Below are 18783 nucleotides of genomic sequence, written 5' to 3'. Positions count from 1 at the left end.
TGCCGAGAGAAAAGCATGGCCTCAATGATTTCTCAAGTAATTGATGTAGAACAACAAGCAAATATTTTTATGGAAACATTGAAGCGTCAAAGAGCGGGTGGTTCCACAAATTAAAGAGAATTGTGTGATTTTCGAGATTACAAATGTTTCTCTTTGATTCACACGTTTCCCTTTAATTTACGAAATATTTCAAACGCGTTTTGCAGATTTTCTAGTTGCATTTTGATAACTCTCTTTTAACAATATATTTTCCTTAATTTTGTTATTAGATTTCGGTTATTTGGTTATTTTCTAGATGGCGACCTTATTATAAATAGGCGCCTAAAATATTGTAATCTATACTTCTTTATTAGAAAAAAAACACTATGTTTTGGAATTCTTTCCAAGTATAACTTTCTCTACATAAGTAATCTTGTGCATACACGCATAAATGTACTGTGCGATTTAGGAAAACCAAGACCAGTATGTGATACCCAGAACCATAACACGCTCATTTGTCTCTGTTAAAACTATGCAATTACTATTGGTAATTTGTTCCGCCCGTAATGTTCATGAGTCGAGGAACTGGATCTTTCCCATGAATTCTCTCCATGGGGTTTATATATACAAGACCCTGTTCCCAAAAATGTGACCATTATCCTTTCGAGCATTCCCAGAATAAAGAAAAGAAAAGGGCTTGGACTTCACCTTATCAGGGTTTGATTGCATCCCTTGGTAGTGTTAGGCAAGGCGCATAAAGGCACAAACCCTAGGATCAAAGCATTTAAGAGCCCTTCAATTTCGAGAATTCGCTGATCTCTTCTTGGATTTGCTGATGTCTTCTTGCGATGACGCTTGATTGTCGGTTTTAGTGCAACGCCACTGAGGTTTCCTTTTGTCTCAGTCCATGTAATTGCACGTCCAACGTGCTGGTGTTCATTCAGGCGAGTTGACGGTAGTTTCTTGGCCACCTACACCGCAGCTGCACCCGGTAGTCTTGTCACACCTCCATTAAGCTTTGCCGCAGCTGCGCAGCCCCCTTTCGCTGCTCTGGCACTAACTCAACTGTACCGTTCTTGCAGCAATCTCCCAGTGTTATTGTCGCTCCGGCTCTGGAGGTGGCAGACCAGCTTTAACCGACGCGTCCGAGACCACTTGCCGATCTAGTTATTGCTCTTGTTGCAGTTTTTACTATTGCTGGTCCTCCTTGGCCGAGTGCTAATTTAATAGCGTCCTCACAGAGGAGAGTAAAAAGCCCGGTGCAGCCATTAGTTCATCGTTTACTGCACCAAACCTCCGAGCAATACACTTGCTGAGAAGCTTCTGTTGAACTAAAACACACAAGGCCAACAGAGGTCGTCACGCAAACCTGCTTTTGTCGATGGCGGAAAAGAGATCGATGATGGGGATGACGGCCTTTGTGGTGAGAGAATTCGATCCAAACAAGGACTGCAAGGAGGTCGAAGAAGTTGAGAGAAGGTGCGAGGTTGGCCCCGCTGGCAAGACGTCCCTCTTCACCGATCTTCTGGGCGACCCTATTTGCCGAATCCGCCATTCGCCGCCTTATCTCATGCTGGTATGCGCATGTAAATATAACATTTCTCTTCCAGGGTTTCTTGATGAAGGAGGTCCAGTCTTAATGGTCGAAGTTTTCGTTTTGGTCCCATGTGAAATTTGAGATGATGAAGTTTTTTTTTTTTTTTTTTTTGGTCGGTGAGATGATGAAGTTTAATTAGTGTGCTTTTGGATATGATCAAACAGGTGGCTGAGATGGAAGTGGAGGGAGAGAGGAAGATCGTGGGCATGGTTAGGGGTTGTATCAAAACCGTCAGCTGTGGAAGAGGAAGCTCGAACGATGATGGCGAGGATGATTCTACTAAGATCATGACTCCCATCTATGCCAAAGTCGCCTCCATTCTTGGCCTAAGAGTCTGTCCTTCTCACCGGTACTCATCTTCTTCATTACTTATATTGATTTCCGGAGTTCATATTGAAGAAAGGATCCACACGGTTCAGATTTCAGAATCTGTCCTGTAGTACGTACGAATTTAAAGCAAATCAATGTTAGGTAAACCGTCACTCTGATAATAAGCCTCCACAGATTTAATGACATTTTCCTGAGACAAGACCCTAAGATCAATAAATCACTAGGAGGAAAAGCACTGTAATTGACTTCTGTGAGAACCATCAAGTTCAAAAATACTTGGGAGTTTCCTTCATTTGTTAATGGACGGTAGACAACGGGTACTTCTGCGAGAAGATCTTCTGAAAAGCATCAACACCCAAAAAAGAAAGATCTCGTTTGTCCTGTCCTTCCTAGGGTTTCTTGATAACAAGTTAGGATACCACGTCCATGCCCCATAACTTACATGTAATTAACTTCTAATATACAATTATGTATCATAAACTGTAACAAATCTAGGGTTTTGCTTGGGCAGAAGAATTGGCATTGGTTTGGCTCTGGTGAAGAAGATGGAGGCATGGTTCATCCACAGTGGTGCTGAGTACTCTTACATAGCCACCGAGAACGACAACCAAGCCTCACTTAATCTCTTCTTGTCGAAATGCAAGTACACCAAATTCCGAACGCCTTCCATGTTAGTCCGACCTGTTTACGCTCACCGGGTTAAAATCCCTGATCGAGTTGCCATATTCAAACTCGACCACCTGGAGGCCGAGTTGCTTTATCGGGCCCGGTTCTCCACCACCGAGTTCTTTCCTCGCGACATTGATTGCGTCCTAAGTAACAAGCTCAACCTTGGCACATATGTTGCCATGCCAAGTGGGTCATGGCCTAATTCCGGGCGGTTCCTCGCCAGCCCACCTGAGTCGTGGGCAGTCCTCAGCATATGGAATTGCAAGGAGTCGTTCACGTTAGAAGTAAAAGGAGCGTCGCGCACCCTCCAGTGGATCGCCATGGCAACGCGCACGGCAGACCGCTTGCTGCCATTTCTGGGCATACCGTCCGTGCCTCAGCTATTCCAGCCGTTCGGGTTCCACTTCCTGTACGGCCTTGGAGGGGAAGGCCCGCAAGCGGGGAGGATGATGGAGGCCCTCTGCGCGCACGCACACAACCTGGCCAAGGAAATGGGCTGCGCCGTGGTGGCGACCGAGGTGGCGAGACACGAGCCGCTGAGGCCGGCGATCCCGCATTGGAAGAGGTTGTCGTGCGAGGAAGACGTGTGGTGCATGAAGAAGCTGGCGAAGGGTCATGGCGATGATCCGGTTGGGGATTGGACATGTAGCCAACCTGGCTTGTCTATATTTGTGGACCCTAGAGAAGTGTAATCAAGCTTGTTGATCATACTGATTGCAGCTTTCCCTTGCTTTGGTAGCTCATCATTTGGGAACAGAATATTAGCTATATAAATAAGGGGTGTGGTTTTTTTTTTTTTTTTGGTCAGAAAGGGGTGTGGTTTAATCTTGGACATTGTAACAGGTTTTGTGTGGCCTTAAGAATATTGACCAGCAAACGTAAATTTGGTTTTCTTCTGATTACAATGCTAATGTATGTGAATGCATGTTTTTCGATCTTCTTGGTTGTTGCTATAATATCTCTTGAATCGAACCTTTTATGCTTACCACTTGCATGTTAAATGTATGCAACGCAACGTGTGTAAATTTTCACCATTGGTTTTGGTGAGTACGTTATGAACTCTAATGTTGTCATATTAAATAAGGTTGAATCGTTGCTCAAAATTAATTTCCATATTGGTTCCAATCTAAAATATTATTTTTTTTTTTTTTTGCCGAATTGTCTTTATATCTAATTAGCCCACTTGAATGACATAATGTCAACTGAGTGGTTTCAAGGAAAAAAAAAATTGTTAATAAGAAACTTTTGAGTGTCCCTCAGGCAGGGACAGGTCTGGAATCACATCAATGGTATGGAAAATAGCCAAAAAAAAATAATAATAATATTGTTTTAGCTTTTGTCCTCGCGGAAGAACTGGAACGCGTTGGACAAAATCCCACCGTTTGTGTACGCGGCCCGGCCCGGCCTAAATCCCGTGAGCCCACGGGCCATGAACGGGTCCAAGATGGTCCGAAGCCCAGGCCCAAACCGCGGCGTGTCCTCGCAACAGCCACCGCTTTCGCTTTCTTCTTCTTCTTTCTTCTCGGTTCGCTCCTCCTCGCTTCTCGTCCTCAGCTCTTGCTGCAAAGAGGAGAGAGAGAAGAATCTCCATTCTTCTTCTTCTTCTTCAATGGCGACCACCGCAGTGGCATCCATGGCTTCGGCCGCGCCCGCTTCCACGCCTCTGAATCGGGAGCTGAGCCTCCCGAAGTCGCCGTTTTTGCACGGCGCCAAGCTCCTCGCGGCCGCTCCCCCTCCGCCGCTCCCCCGGCTGAAAAGCAGGGGGCGGCGAAGCGGCGTCAGGGCGTCGCTCGACCATATTCCGAAGCAGTTCCGGCAGGAGAACCTGAAAGAAGGATGTGAGTGACTCGCCGGTAGAATTTATTTTCCGTTTCGGGCCGATTGTCATTCGATGGAGTCCAGGAGGAAGTAGATGAGGATGATCGATTGGTCTGTTGGTGGTGTGATTGTTGCTTGCGGATATGGTTTTGCTTGGGCGATTGAAACTGCTTATGGAGCTGAATTGGAGATATTTTTGTGGATTTTTGTTGCTATTTAGTGCAGTTGCCGGAGCTTGATATTAGGTCGAGATTGACTTAAATGATTCCTCTTAAGAATTTTTCCCGATTTGAATATGAGAAAATGAGGTTGGAGATTGGGGGCGGGATTAAATCCTCTCTGGAAGTAAATATGAATACTTAGATAAATCTGGGCCTTTTGATCATGTTATGAATCTACTTGGCCCTTCTCATTCGGGTTTCCATTGGAAGGAAGCACGTTTCTGTTTGAGTGATTTTCGTGTCGTTATTCTCTTTCGCAGTGGCTGAGAACTTCAAGAATGTGCCCCAATATCTTTATGGCCTCTCACCATCCCAGATGGATATGTTCATGACAGAAGATAATCCTGTTCGTCGTCAATCGGAGAAAGTTACAGAGGTTATTAATTTAACTTAGTATTTATCTAGTTCTAGACACTTGAGAATGAGATTTATAAGTTATAATCATATCAGCTACTTTAGACTGCACCTAAGGTCTGCACTCCACAGGAGACTAATTGCCTTTTCCTTCCTGGTCCATCTTCACAGGAAAGTATCTCTTCAGCAAGAAATTATATGGATAACGGAGGCATGTGGAGCCTCTCTGGAGCGCATGACAAGGGTCCCTCTAAATACAGTATGAGTGTAAGCATGTACCGAGGAGGCGCAAGAGGATACGGAAGACCTAGAACTGCTCCCCCTGATTTGCCATCGTTGCTGTTAGATGCTCGCATATGCTACTTGGGAATGCCTGTAAGCCCCTCTTTATATCTCACTGAAATGTTTTCTTTTCCTTGCAAACCATCTAAATGGTGTCTAGTGTTATTACATTTTCTCCTTTATTACATTTCTATATTATTGATAGACTCTGAATGATTGCTGCAGATTGTCCCAGCCGTGACCGAGCTCTTAGTTGCTCAATTTATGTGGCTGGATTATGATAACCCTTCAAAGCCTATATATCTTTACATTAATTCATCAGGCACACAGGTAAGTGAAATGCGCCTTGCCTTGCTCTGGCTTTGGTTATTTCATGAAAGGAATCTTCTCAGACTCCATGAGTTATCGATATGCCATTTCGTTTTCTAGCACCATTTTAGCTTATGTTGGCTTTCCCAATTCAGAATGAGAAGATGGAGACTGTTGGATCTGAAACCGAAGCATATGCGATAGCTGACATGATGGCTGTGAGTATCATGTCTTACCTTATTGCCACTCAATAGATTATCATTAAAGCAATGCTTTCTTTTTAACAAGGTTTATACATGTATATCTGAGCCTTCATTGTTGTTTCCCGTCTTTTGATTTTATTGTCTACTGTGTTTTGAATCTGATTTGCTGTTTCTCGTCATTTCAAGTACTGCAAATCAGATGTTTATACAGTGAACTGCGGAATGGCTTATGGTCAAGCAGCAATGCTGTTATCGCTTGGAACCAAGGGTTTCCGTGCTCTCCAGCCAAATTCCTCGAGTATAGTCCTTCTCCCCTCCCCTTATAGTTTAGAGGACTGTAGTTGTGCATCAATTGGGACTTCTAGGGACTGAACATGCTTGCCTTTTCCCTTATCTTGCCATATACATGTTAATAGCTACTTTGCCATGTATATTTTCCGGTGATGTGTGGCGTGATGTTCAGCCATGACCACTTTGAAAGTCATCTTCACATTATGAATACATTGAAATTGACTGCTTGTAGTTGCCGGGGTAGAGCTTCATATATCTGATACATGCTCAGTCTTTGAGATGGATAACATTTATGGCTCTTCTTCGTGCAAATGTTTCTAAGCATCTCCGAGACCTTTCTAAGAAGAAGCATTTAGCTTCTAATTTCAATGGCATTTCTTCTGTTAAGTAATAAATGATGATAATAGTTTGTGCCTCTTCCTGTCATCAGACTATTGTATATGCTGTTCACATGAAGAACTTACCTCTACCACTTCCTGAAATTCTATTTTAACTTTCTTTGGAGTATTTGATGGCCATTTTTGTCTGATTTGCAATTTTTTACTTTGAAATACAGCAAAACTATATTTGCCTAAAGTGAATAGATCTAGTGGAGCTGTCATAGATATGTGGCTTAAGGTAAGCACTCCCCACACCACCCCCCGAAAAAAAAAAAACCCTTCTTCTTCTCTTCTTTCCCTCCCTCCCTCCCTCTCTCTCTGAGCAGTGAATGTTTCTCAGGCTAAAGAACTCGATGCAAACACTGAGTACTATATTGAGCTGCTAGCAAAAGGAATCGGTAAACCCAAGGAAGAAATTGAAAAGGATATCCAGCGACCTAAATACTTCCGAGCGCAAGAAGCCATAGAGTATGGAATTGCTGACAAGATCATTGACTCGAGGGATTCTGCCTTTGAGAAGAGGGTATGATTGCATCACTTAATTTTTCCTTCCTTCTATTTTAATGAAAAAATTAATTCTAATATTTGTTTCGATTGCAACCAGAATTATGATGAAATGCTTGCTCAGTCGAAAGCTATGAGAAGAGGAGCTGGCGTTGGTCCACAAGCTGCTCCCTCTGGATTTAGGTGATCATCGAACAGTGTAATCCCCTAAGATGTACAAAGCTAGAACTTTGAAGCTACTTTGTTCCCCTGCTACATGGACTGATCTTTAAGGTGTTAGTAATGCACTGCTTCGACAGAAGGTGGCAAATGGTTGGTCTGAGCTCTTTGAGTGGAATGGTTATCCCTTTTGAATTGCAAGTCCGAAACCTGATATTTTGCTTCTGAATGTTCCTATTAAATAGTCTGGCTTTTGTCATACATCACATACCTTAGCCTAGCGCTGTCAGATGTACTTGCTCATGTAGAATGATGTTATGCTTTGTAACTTGGAGAGATTCGGAACTCTAAGCGTACCCCGTCTCTCAATCTTCCCTCAGGCTGCATTTGTGCTACCCGTGCTTATGTAATTGCCCATTAAGGGAGACCAACACACCAAGGCTTCTTTTCTCATATTCTCCAGATAAAATATTAAAGTTAAGATGTTGCTTCCAAGGCATTCTTCAATCGGTTCCGCACTTGCCATCAGATTTGTATGTTAAGTTTTGAGGTTGGAAAGCTGCAACTTATTGATGAACATTCGATCTACTTAAACCTGATTCCTCAGATGAGATTGGATCCTCCAGATGGTTCGTGAGGCCCCAATCCCTTTAATCATTTTCAATTTAGGATGTACAAAGAGATGGAACACAGAAGAAAACGAGAAAACGATCGGCAAATTTTCACGAGAATCCAAAATTTAAATTACAAGACATCACAGAGCATTCCAAATGAGGATCGAGATGAAACTCTTCTAGTATCTCACAGTCGATAAGTTCTGCAACCATCCTTTACTCCTCATTGATGAACAGTTATAGATCGTGGTATTTCCATTGTGTACACTTTTTCTCCAGCTCATCAGGATTAATGGACTGGCAAGCAGACTAGAGGGGCAAAGGATAGCAAAGAACAGCTCTAGCTCATACGGGAAAGACGAGGCTTCCCACGGAATCACATGTCAATTCACAACACTAGCAAGGAGAGCTAATATACCAAACTGCACTTTATGCAGGAGGATTGGGGTACACTTTTGGCTTTGGCTTGACCTCTATCTCGTTTACACTACGCACAAAGATGGCATCGGGTTCATGACTGCAATAAGAACAAGCAAAGTTACAAAAGATGTTGGAAAGGTGTACCAGTAAGGTCGGAAACAGACAAGTGCACCCATGTGGATGCACAAAGTCACTTGCACACGATATATATATCTACGTATACAGAGAGAGAGAGAGAGAGAAGACACATACGGCTTATCTCCCTCTTCAAATGTGTAGCTCGATCCCACTGCCAAGAGACGGCCATCTCTGCTGAACGAGAGTGCTGCAATGCTTGTTGGATATTTTGAGTACTGAAAAAAGAGAACAAAAGTCTGAAAATCAGAGAACCCTTCACGAATGACTGGTAATGAGTATTAAGAACAAAATAAAGATAAGACTGATTGTTTTGAAGGCAATAAACTTTACTTGATACAGCCTTTTCTTGTTATTCCCATCCCAAACATTGACAAAACCATCACAACCTCCTGTTGCAAATGTCCCATAGCTGCAAAATAACATTTCAAGTATTAGAGAATAACAACCAAAACCAGAAGACGCCATTATCATGTATTTAAGGAAACATCTAGCCATTACAAGCTACCAATGCCAGAGCCAGAATTGGGGTAAAAGATATGGCAAGTGAACTAAGCAAGTTTCTAGTGCTTTCACTGGAAAAGACAAACCAACGGCCATAGAATGTTCATTTCTGGGCAAATTCTCGGTCAGATACAACAAATCAGGTGTCTCCACATCCCCAGGAAGAAAAATAGAAAGTTGGTTAGGTTTTGCAGTTAAGTTCCAGATAAGGTTCCTTTTAAAACTATGCCCCTTTAAAAGGCCAGTCTCAGAACAATATTTTTATATGCACTGTTTCTACGCAAGTCAGTCATCACTTTTCCTGACTGGAGTAGAAACATCAGTTGTTGTCCCAGTAATGCAAGTGCAAGAAATATGCCAACATGATTGCAACAGGGTCAAGCCTTCTTTGTTCGAAATCTATGTCTCAGCAAATTATCTGGAACTGATGAGCGGCCTACATCACTAGAATGGTCAAATACTCACATTGGGTGGAATGCAATTGCATTAACTGGGTAGACAATGTCCCTTCCTGCCTCTGATTTTCTGTGACACTTAAAAGCATATCTGCAGCAAGATAAAATTTAGAATAAGTGAAAGAAAGGTCGAGAAAATGCCTTCTACAAAAGCGCAACACCTTGCATGATATCTTATGAGAATAAGAGGCATGGCAACTACAACAAACACTAAGGTTCCATTTGGATTGCCTTTTAATTTCTACTTTTTGCTCAATCAAAATCTTGCCACTCACACAATTTGACTTTCTTTAAATCTGAAACACTTGAAACCTTCACAAATTGTAAATGTTGAGATGTAAATGCATAAATATTTTTAATCATAGTTTTTTAAAATTTTAATAATGTTTTAAATTCTGTTGGGAAACTTTTCTGCTTTTACTTAATCGTAAAAAAAAGGCCCTAAACCACCAGAAAATTTAACTATAAAAAATGTCATCGCATCATGGAAAATTTGAAAATGACAAAAGATGCTCTTTAATAGCAAATATCTGGTGAAATTCTTACTTTTTAGCCTGACTTGCCTCTGAAAGATCGAAAAACTCCATGGCAACTCGTCCCTCCACAGAACTGAGAGCATATCCTGCATAAAAAAGAGGGAGCTAAGAAAAATAACATGGTAATTTACATATATGGTGAGACTATGGATAAGCTCAGAAAGACATATCAAGAAGCCTCTGATAATAACATCTGCCGGTGCAAGTATTGCTTTATATGTAACTTATTACTCCATCCACGAAAGTTGGCACAAGGTGATTGCAAAATAATGATATAGGACTCAAGAAACCTACAGGATAACAAAAGATATATACCTGTTCCATTTGGATAGCACCGCACACATCTGGTTTGATATTTCAGAGAAGACTCCCTACGCTGCTCAGGTTGAGACATGTTCCGTAAATCATATATGTTCACATGTCTTCCAGCTGTTGCTACCACAAGTCGATTTCCAACAAGTGAGAGAGAGTAGACACGTTCAGGCTGTGGATATGTCCCAACAAGAGTGCGATCCTGCCCACTTGCACCTCTAGGATCCCAACATTTCAATGTTTTGTCCCAGCTACCAGTGATGACTTGCCCTGTTGTTGATGATATGCACAGAATTTTGAAAAGTAGCACGCACCAAATGAATCAAATGAAAATAAGAGAATGCAGCTAATATCAAATGTTGTCCCATGAAATGGATTTTGTGCAAGGGTCAATATGTCGATCACAAGCATCTTCTCTGTAACTTGTTCTTAGAATTGAGACCATTTGTTGCATCCCATTTAGGAAACTAGTGAAAGTTAGCATGTCTAGTTATATTTGTGACTATGCCATTAGCTGGTTGCACTAGACATGACAAGAAACTGAGAAACCGACATAGTATAATGCATTTTTGTGATAAGTGTTGACAATCGCAGGCAATATTCTGTCAAGAAAGCTTCATTGATTCTAGCATATATGGACCACTGAATTGAAAATGCTAGAAAGGAATTTCTCTAGGTAAGGGAGACTTGATATCGAGGCAAGAGGCATAAGAGTTATCGTCCAATTTAAAGATCTGAATCATGTTATGAGAGAAGTCACAGAAAATGTTAGTGAAGCAAATTATACTATGACAAACCTGCTGCATAAGAGTACTCAACACAACGTACAGGTGCATCGTGTTTCCCCAAAATATCCTCCTTCCCAGCGTTAAAAACAAGCCTGAAGCACGAAAAACCCAAATATAACTCCATAGCAAAATAGCAGGACTTGTGAAATTGATCTCGACCAAGGCCATGCGCATTCCAAATCAAAAACTCAGCTTCACTCTGATACACACAAACCATCTAACCATTCAAGCGGAAGATTTAGCTAAAAAAGTCGACAAAGTGACGAACCGGCGAACAGCATGATCGGCGCTGGCGCTAAATCCAGAGGAATCATCATGGAAACAGCAGTCGAGCACCGCGCCTCCGTGCAGGAACTCCCCTCTAAGCACGTTGGCGCTGGCGTCGTACAACCGCACGGTCTGAGCATCCACGGAAACGAGGAATATTCAGCTCCGGAGCTCAAGTACGGGGCGCAATCGAGACGAGTTGAAGAGTTTTTCGGCGCGTTACCTTATCCCAAGAGGAGACGAGCAGGTGATCGCTGTGGTTGGAGAACCTGAGGTTGGAGATCCCGTCGGACGGCGGGCTCGAGAGCTCGCGCCCCGGCGCCGGCGGCACGGCGGACGTCATTTCCCGGCGGCCGGCTGGGGGGAGGAGGAGGAGAGCGGGAGATTTTTTAGGGTTTTGGAGATCGGGGCGGGGGGAGAGGGAAGCGAGATTTGAAATCGGGGAGGGCTGATGGCGAGGAGTGGGTTTGAATCGGAATCCAGTTTTGAATTTGAATCGCCGAAGAGGGCCGGAGGCTGTGAAATAACGTCTGAGGTTGGAGGGAGCTAAGAGCCCAAAAAAGTTTTTTGGCCTTACTGATGCACCGCCTGAAATCAGAATTTCAATAGTATGATACTCGAAATTTACTAATTTTGGATGTTAAGTGGTTTCCGCACTGAGTCGGAGGCCCAAAGTTCGATTGGATGAATCTTCAGTGCTGAGATACGAAAATGTATTGTGGACTTTTGTATAAAGAATATTGTGAAAGTAATCGATTGAACAATAGAATTTGCAGAATAAAGAAATAGGTCGAATACCAGATTTTCATGATTTGATCGTAGTCACCTATGTTGATGGAAAGAACGATAACGAGAATTTAATCAACTTCAATATTAAATTTCTCAATGTAATTGCACGACAAAACCAACGCCAAGCACTGGTGTGGAAAACCACCCTTCGAAACTCCTTACGTCAACTGTCAATCAACGCATGAGGTGAGGAAATATAATAATCCTCTTAACCTTGGCCGACTTAAACTAGGAAAGATATCCATAAGAAAATTTGTATACATATTCCCACCGCTTCCAGGGTCCAAATCGAATTGGTCAAAAGGCAGTTGACTTCGGTGTAATTCTTGACGCCGCAATTTGATAAAATACAAAACAATAATCCTTCTGTAACTTGGACCCGTATCGTTGGATCGGAAATCTTAATTTCTGTTGCACACAATTCGATGTTCATAATATTGCAATTTTCACATTTTCCTTTAATTAGTCGGCCTTTTTCATTATTTATCTCAAATCGGATTTCGTCAAACTCAAATTCGAAACAAATTATAATAGAGGATGTCGAGGAGATAAACTTTCAATGGATTTGATGCTTACCGAATGAAACACGATGCTTACATTTAAGCCAAGAACGAAGAGTTTCTTCTTCGATTTTTGCAACTTACTCTTTGACAAGAGTCGATTGATATGACTAGTTGTTGGCCTATGCGTTTGCGTGGACATTTATGAGGATGAATGCTCGAGCAAAAAGTTTAGGCTATGTTTGATAGTCAGGATAAAATTCGTGATAGGATATGATAGATATGATAATCATATCCTAAATTTAGTGCTTGCTCGGGATATGATAAAGTCGAATATAAGGAGATATATAGGGATAAAATTATCTCATGAAAAATATGGAATAAAGGTGGATAGGATTTCTAATGTTCATAATAGGAAAGTTATTTTTCTCAAATAACAAACTTATTAAATTAACAAAATTAAAAATATGTTTCAATATAAATAATATTTGAATTATAATTTAAGAAATTTAAAATTTATTTTTTAATTTAATATTATTTTAATTTATATATTCAACTTTAATTCTATCTTATAATAAACATTATATCTATAAATTATATATTTATATTCATTATATATATTTTAGGTATTTTTGTATTTTAGGTATGTCAAGTACAATTTATTATTTAATAAAATTTTATTAAAGAATGGTGAAAGGGGAAAAAATAAATAATAAAAATGATATGTCGTTTATATTTAAAAAAATGTACATGATATAATGTGAATATATCCGACTTTAATACTGCAATTCACCAAATAGTGGATAAAATATAAAAAAATCCCAAGATTTCATATCCTATCATATTCAGTCATATCCTAATTAGAAATCCGGACAACCAAGCATGGGTTGGGCTTTCTTGCCAATTTGCAATTGAAAGATTTTGGAAGTATTGTGTAATTTGAAGTTCAAGACATATGTATTGCAAAATATAAAAATAAGTAAAAAAATAATAAAATAGAAGTCATTTCAATAAATTAAACAGGAGATCAGTTCTAGATAATAAAACACTTTGGAGATTTGTATTACTATTCGTAGTATGAATTCTAGGATTTTTACAATTATAATTACAAAGTATATTAGCATTGATCAAGAAAAGAAAAGAAAAGGTGAATGTAATAAAATTTAATCGAAGATTATTCCAAGCATGCGAAAATAATTAGAGAGTATATTAAAATTGATCAAGAAAAAGTGAATATGATAAAATTTAATTTCGGATTACTCAAAGAATACAAACAAGAAATATACTAAAAAGGTAATATACAACACTTTGGAGATTTGTATTACTATTTGTAGTATGAATTCTAGGATTTTTACAATTATAATTATATAGTATATTAGGATTGATCAAGAAAAGAAAAGAAAAGGTGAACGTAATAAAATTTAATTGAAGATTATTCCAAGCATGTGAAAATAATTAGAGAGTATATTAAAATTGATCAAGAAAAAGTGAATATAATAAAATTTAATTTCGGATTACTCAAAGAATATAAAAAAGAAATATACTAAAAGATTGATATCATTTCTCAATGTAAAATAACACAAGGCCAAGATTATCTTTTTTATATCATTCCAATTTTATCAAATATCTACCGAGACTCGAACTTTTACCTCCTACTTGGACAATATAAACTGAGGTGCATGTATGCTCTTGGTTAATGTGGGACTCTGCCTGATTTCAACTTATTATAAGACTAGCTGCTGGGTTCTCGTCGCTTTACTCTTCTTTTATTCATATAAGGCCCATATTTACTTCGAAAGTTTGGACATGTGGTCCAAGCAACTTGGCCATTTGAAAAAGAACTATAAGGGCGTGCATGGAAACACTCCAAAAAGTGTTTCCGCACACTTCGTACGGAAAGTGTTCCCGAACAAAAAGGAACAAACGCGTTTGGTTGCGTTTCTTCTTTTTTGTTTTTTTTGTTTCCGAACGAAATAAGAACAAAAAAAACAACAATTTGTTGTTTCTTGTTCCGAATCAAAAATGAAGAAACATTTCCGGCGAGCTTCTTCTCTCTCTTCTTCTTCTCTTCTTTTTTTTCTTTTTTTTTTTTCTTCTTTTCTCTTTCGCCGGTCGCCGGCCTCGGCCATGGCCGGCGATCGGCGTCGAGGCTCGGCCTCGCCGGACTGGCGAGCCCGAGCCGCCGCTCGCCCGGCCAAGGCGAGGCCGAGCCTCGCCCAACCATGGCGAGGGCCGGCGAGCCTCGCCGTGGGCGGGCGAGGCCGGCCCCCCCGTCGGCCGGTCGCGGAGGCCGGTGACCGGCCGAAAAAAGAAAAATAAAAAGAAAGGAAAAAATGAAAATAAAATAAAAATGTTTAAAAAATTAAAAGAAACAAAAAAGAATAAAATTTACCAAATGTGTTTCTTCATTTTTTATTCCCTGACCAAACGTTACCAAACGCGTTCTTTTGTTCAAAAATTGTTCCCCTAACAAACACTTTTTTTTTTTCGTTCCCGGAACAAAAAAGAACAGAAACGTTACCATTCGCACCCTAAATGTTCTGTTTTCTCTCTTTCATGCCTACTTTTCCAAAATTCGTTTTATCTAAAGTAATCTGTATTATATGCCCCTTCTTTAAGTATATAATGCAAGACCTAAGTATCTGCTTTTGTGACCCTTTCTCTTTCAGTGTATTGGGTATAATGTAGTGTCTTACGTATCTTCTTGTCTTCATGGTTCATCTTGACAGAATCATGTTCTGCTGTTATCTTCCACCTTATAGTGCGGTATCTGCACTATAATACACTAGAAGAGTAGATAATGCTTTCCCGCCTTCTCATACTCTCTCATGCTCCAAGGTAGCTTTATCTAAGTAATTTACTTAAGAAAACCATTTGAGTGTTATTATTACGTATAGTCAAGGTAATGCCTTCATCAGTTGCTAACATGGCGAATATTAGAAAGTATATAACTCAAGCTGCCAAACAAACAATAAGCAGTGATGACTTAGGATGCACTCGGAGGCTGATCTCTTGCAAACTTTTAGAGTATGGAATGAGTAGCAACGATGTGTTTGGAGGCGAGTACTAGGTGTTTTTGAGTTTTAGAGGATCGGACTCTTGCCATGGATTCACCAATTGCCTCAACCGTGGCTTGGTGGATGTCACGTTATGTGTTTTTAGAGACAACGATGAATTCCAAGTTGGCAAAAAAATGAAAGAAAACTTCCCTGTGCGATAGAGAATTGCATCATCTACATAGCTTCCAGCCATTTATGCCTCTGCGAGCTCACAATCATGGTGCAACGAACTTCTAAATTGGAGGGGTTGAAAGAGATTCTTCCCATTTTCTGTCACGTGGAACATGAGGATGTCAAATTTAAAACTCCATTCTACCGTGATGCCACATTGAAATTGGAGCAAGAGCAGAAGTTGAGTATTTATGAGATTGAGGCTTGTAGAAAAGCTATTGAAGAAGTCGATGAACTAAGATGGAACTTGAAAATGGATGGCGGGTGAGCTCTTCTCACCTTTTTCTTTTTCATAGAACATGTTCTTGATGAGCAACTTTACCGTCAGGAAAAAAAATTGTAGTAATCAAGATTTCTATTGTTTAGTATACGTGGCGTTTTTGTGTTTTGCTTAGTTTTTGCTGTTTTAACTTCTTCTTTTTTAAAACCCCTAGTCTTTTACTTGGAAAAGTACTAGTAAATAAAGCGAGTACAAAAATGAAGGGATGTAGTATTATGATCTTTTCCCACTAAAATTGGTTTGCAATTAATTGTGACAGCCAAGGAGGACTGATCAAACTGGTCGTTGGGGTGGTTTTGAATAAACCCAAGACAATACACGAGTTTGCAATTGAGCATTTAGTCGAATGGATGATGAAGTGGCAGATATGAGATGAGATAGTTATTATATATCAAAGTAAGTGGTCTCTAGCTGGCCGTAGTTCGTAGAATGGGAGGCATAGGAAAAACAACTCTTGGCGAGGTCATTTTCAATCAATTGTCGCCTCATTTTGGAATGTGCAATAGTTTCCTTGAAGATATCCAAGAAAAAGTCATCAAAAAATGAAGGAATAATCAAGTTGCAAAAAAGGTTATCATAGGATATTGTAAATCTTCTGCGGCGAACAACGTTGATGATATTGGTTATAGAGAGCAGAGGATAGGAGAAACACTCCACAAAAAGAAGGTCCTCATTGTTCTTGATGAGGTAGACAAGAGAGAATAAGTCCATAAATTAGTCAGCAAGTGTACCTTGTGGTTTGGGTTTTAGAGTTATTATAACTAGGAATAAAAAGGTTTCCACAATAAAGAATTAATGTGAGTCGTTCTAGATTATGAAATGGAGGAAATGAGTTTTGATCATGGACTGCGGCTTTTTAGTGGGCATGCCTTCAATAGAGATACTCCTTTAGATGATTGCCACATCCTTTCAAGAGACATTGTCTTCATGACTGGAAGACTTCCTTCGGCTCTTGAAGTGTTAGGTGTGTTCCTTTGTTTGAAAAGGAAGGAGATATGAAAAGAGACAAGACAAATTCAATAAAGTTCCTCACCAAGATACTTTTGGAAAGTTGGAGATCAGTTTGACGCCTTAAGTACCGACTGATGACAAATATTTTTCTAGATATCGCTTACTTTTTCATTGACGAGAACCAGAATAAGGCAATTTTTTTTTTTTTTGGTCAGAGAATAAGGCAATTCACATGTGGAAGGATTGTGCATTTTCTCCAAGAATGGGTCGCCAAGAAGCATGTCCTCAATAAAGGTTTAAAATGATGAGGTGTCCTAGATGGATGACCAACTAAGAGATCTTGGAAGAACAATTGTCCATCAAAAAGCTCCAATAGATCTTGGAAATAAAGCAAAGCAACATCCATCAACACACGTTCTTTTTTTTTTTTTACTAAGCATCTTTCTTTTGATGTGTTTCTTCTTCTCTGTCACATGTGATTGTTGAACAGAGAAGAGGAACTCCAACTCACTGACTAGTTTTTGCTGTCACAAAGGAAATGAAATGTGCAAGCACTCCATCTAGCCTTGAACAGAGGAGGAACTCCAACTCACTGACTAGTTTTTGCTATCACAAAGGAAATGAAATGTGCAAGCACTCCATCTAGCCTGGCATAGTTTTCCAAGATTCCATTTTTTTGTTGGAAATATGGAAGAATTTGGACAACCAAGGTTCCTTAAATTGGACAAAGGAATTTTTCTTGGGGACTTCACCCATTGACTTTCAAACTTAAAGACGGATTTCTTGGGCTTTTCCTCAACTAGATTTTAGGGTGGCCAGTATGCATTAAAGAATAAAGTATGGAGCAAACTTAAGGTATTTTTGGATGGCCAGTATGCCTAATTGTCTCATCTTGTAACACTTTTTTTTTTAGTTGTGTTTCATCTTCTAGTATGTATATATTTTTCTTTCCTTAAGTTATATGATCCTCTATAAGATGATATTTCACTCTTGCAATTCATTGTTCTGTTTCACAGATTGTAAGTTCTATGCTGAAAAATTGTTCTGGCATAACTAAAACTCCAGACTTTTCTAGTTGCTCTCAAGTTTGATGGAAATTGATTGCTCCACTGGAAAACTGAAGTGCTCGACCGACTTAGGTATTGAAAGTTGCAGGCATCTAAAGAGTTGCCTAAAGAAGGTGGAGGGCTGGTGAATCTTAAGCGCTTCTCTTTGAAGGGATATTTTATGGAGAAGAAACTCCTTGACTAATTTGGTAAGTAGCATCATTGAACAAAGTCTTATGTGTGGAACACGGTGATTCGTTGCTTACTAGATCCTATTAGTGGACTAAACTGCTTTGTCAACTCTCAGCATATCACACACGCCACTCATTGAACTTCTGAACTCTATTGAAGGGCTGGTGAAGCTGGAGTACCCATCTTTCTTTCACCAACTTTAGGATACTTTCTAGTTCCATTAGAAACTTAAAATCATTCAGCGTGTTGGAATTGTCAATGCTTGGAAACCGATGGGAGTTTCCTAGTAATATTGGAATGCTGGAATATTTGGAAGAGCTACATGTCTATAGTTGTCTTGTGTTAGAGGTCGAAATCCCTGTCGAACTCGGGACATGGTCCTTGTTGGAATCCTAAATTTATCACGTATAGGAACTGTTAGTTTGCCAAGTACAATGAATCTGCTTCCTCGCCTTGAAAATTTGAACTTAGTATTGTGATCGAAGAGTTGCTAGAGCTTTCCATGAGATTGATGTATTTACAATTCGAATCTAATTTGTTGCAGCTGGTTCCTAACCTCTCAAATCTGTCAAATTTGGTGGAACTAATTCAACAGGCTGGCACTGGTTATACATAAGGATACTCCATAATCCCCATAATCTGAAAAATCAGGCCCTCTTGGCCTCTTT

At 39.9% G+C, this 18783-nt stretch overlaps 3 protein-coding genes across 3 annotated transcripts; 2 read left to right on the top strand and 1 right to left on the bottom strand.

Annotated features, from left to right (window-relative positions):
* Positions 1-1387: 1387 nt before the first annotated feature.
* LOC104418666 (probable N-acetyltransferase HLS1) lies at positions 1388-3267 on the top strand. Its single transcript, XM_010030068.3, has 3 exons — positions 1388-1555; positions 1741-1925; positions 2418-3267. The coding sequence occupies exons 1-3, from the start codon at positions 1388-1390 to the stop codon at positions 3265-3267; spliced, it is 1203 nt and encodes a 400-aa protein (XP_010028370.3).
* An 843-nt stretch (positions 3268-4110) lies between these two features.
* Positions 4111-7591, top strand: LOC104418665 (ATP-dependent Clp protease proteolytic subunit-related protein 1, chloroplastic). Its single transcript, XM_010030067.3, has 9 exons — positions 4111-4413; positions 4875-4990; positions 5140-5343; positions 5476-5580; positions 5715-5777; positions 5949-6060; positions 6610-6671; positions 6774-6956; positions 7038-7591. The coding sequence occupies exons 1-9, from the start codon at positions 4185-4187 to the stop codon at positions 7122-7124; spliced, it is 1161 nt and encodes a 386-aa protein (XP_010028369.1). The 5' UTR covers positions 4111-4184; the 3' UTR covers positions 7125-7591.
* A 200-nt stretch (positions 7592-7791) lies between these two features.
* On the bottom strand, positions 7792-11591 carry LOC104420487 (mitotic checkpoint protein BUB3.2). Its single transcript, XM_039301832.1, has 9 exons — positions 11351-11591; positions 11129-11259; positions 10870-10952; positions 10076-10342; positions 9771-9846; positions 9235-9315; positions 8599-8677; positions 8383-8483; positions 7792-8227 (listed from the first exon to the last, which is right to left on the bottom strand). The coding sequence occupies exons 1-9, from the start codon at positions 11468-11470 to the stop codon at positions 8140-8142; spliced, it is 1026 nt and encodes a 341-aa protein (XP_039157766.1). The 5' UTR covers positions 11471-11591; the 3' UTR covers positions 7792-8139.
* Positions 11592-18783: the final 7192 nt, after the last annotated feature.

The sequence above is a fragment of the Eucalyptus grandis genome, chromosome 9 (genome assembly GCF_016545825.1).
Source record: "Eucalyptus grandis isolate ANBG69807.140 chromosome 9, ASM1654582v1, whole genome shotgun sequence".
NCBI classification, from domain to species: domain Eukaryota; kingdom Viridiplantae; phylum Streptophyta; class Magnoliopsida; order Myrtales; family Myrtaceae; genus Eucalyptus; species Eucalyptus grandis.
Note: the sequence above shows the minus strand (reverse complement) of the source record. Positions and strands in the feature narration are given on the sequence as shown.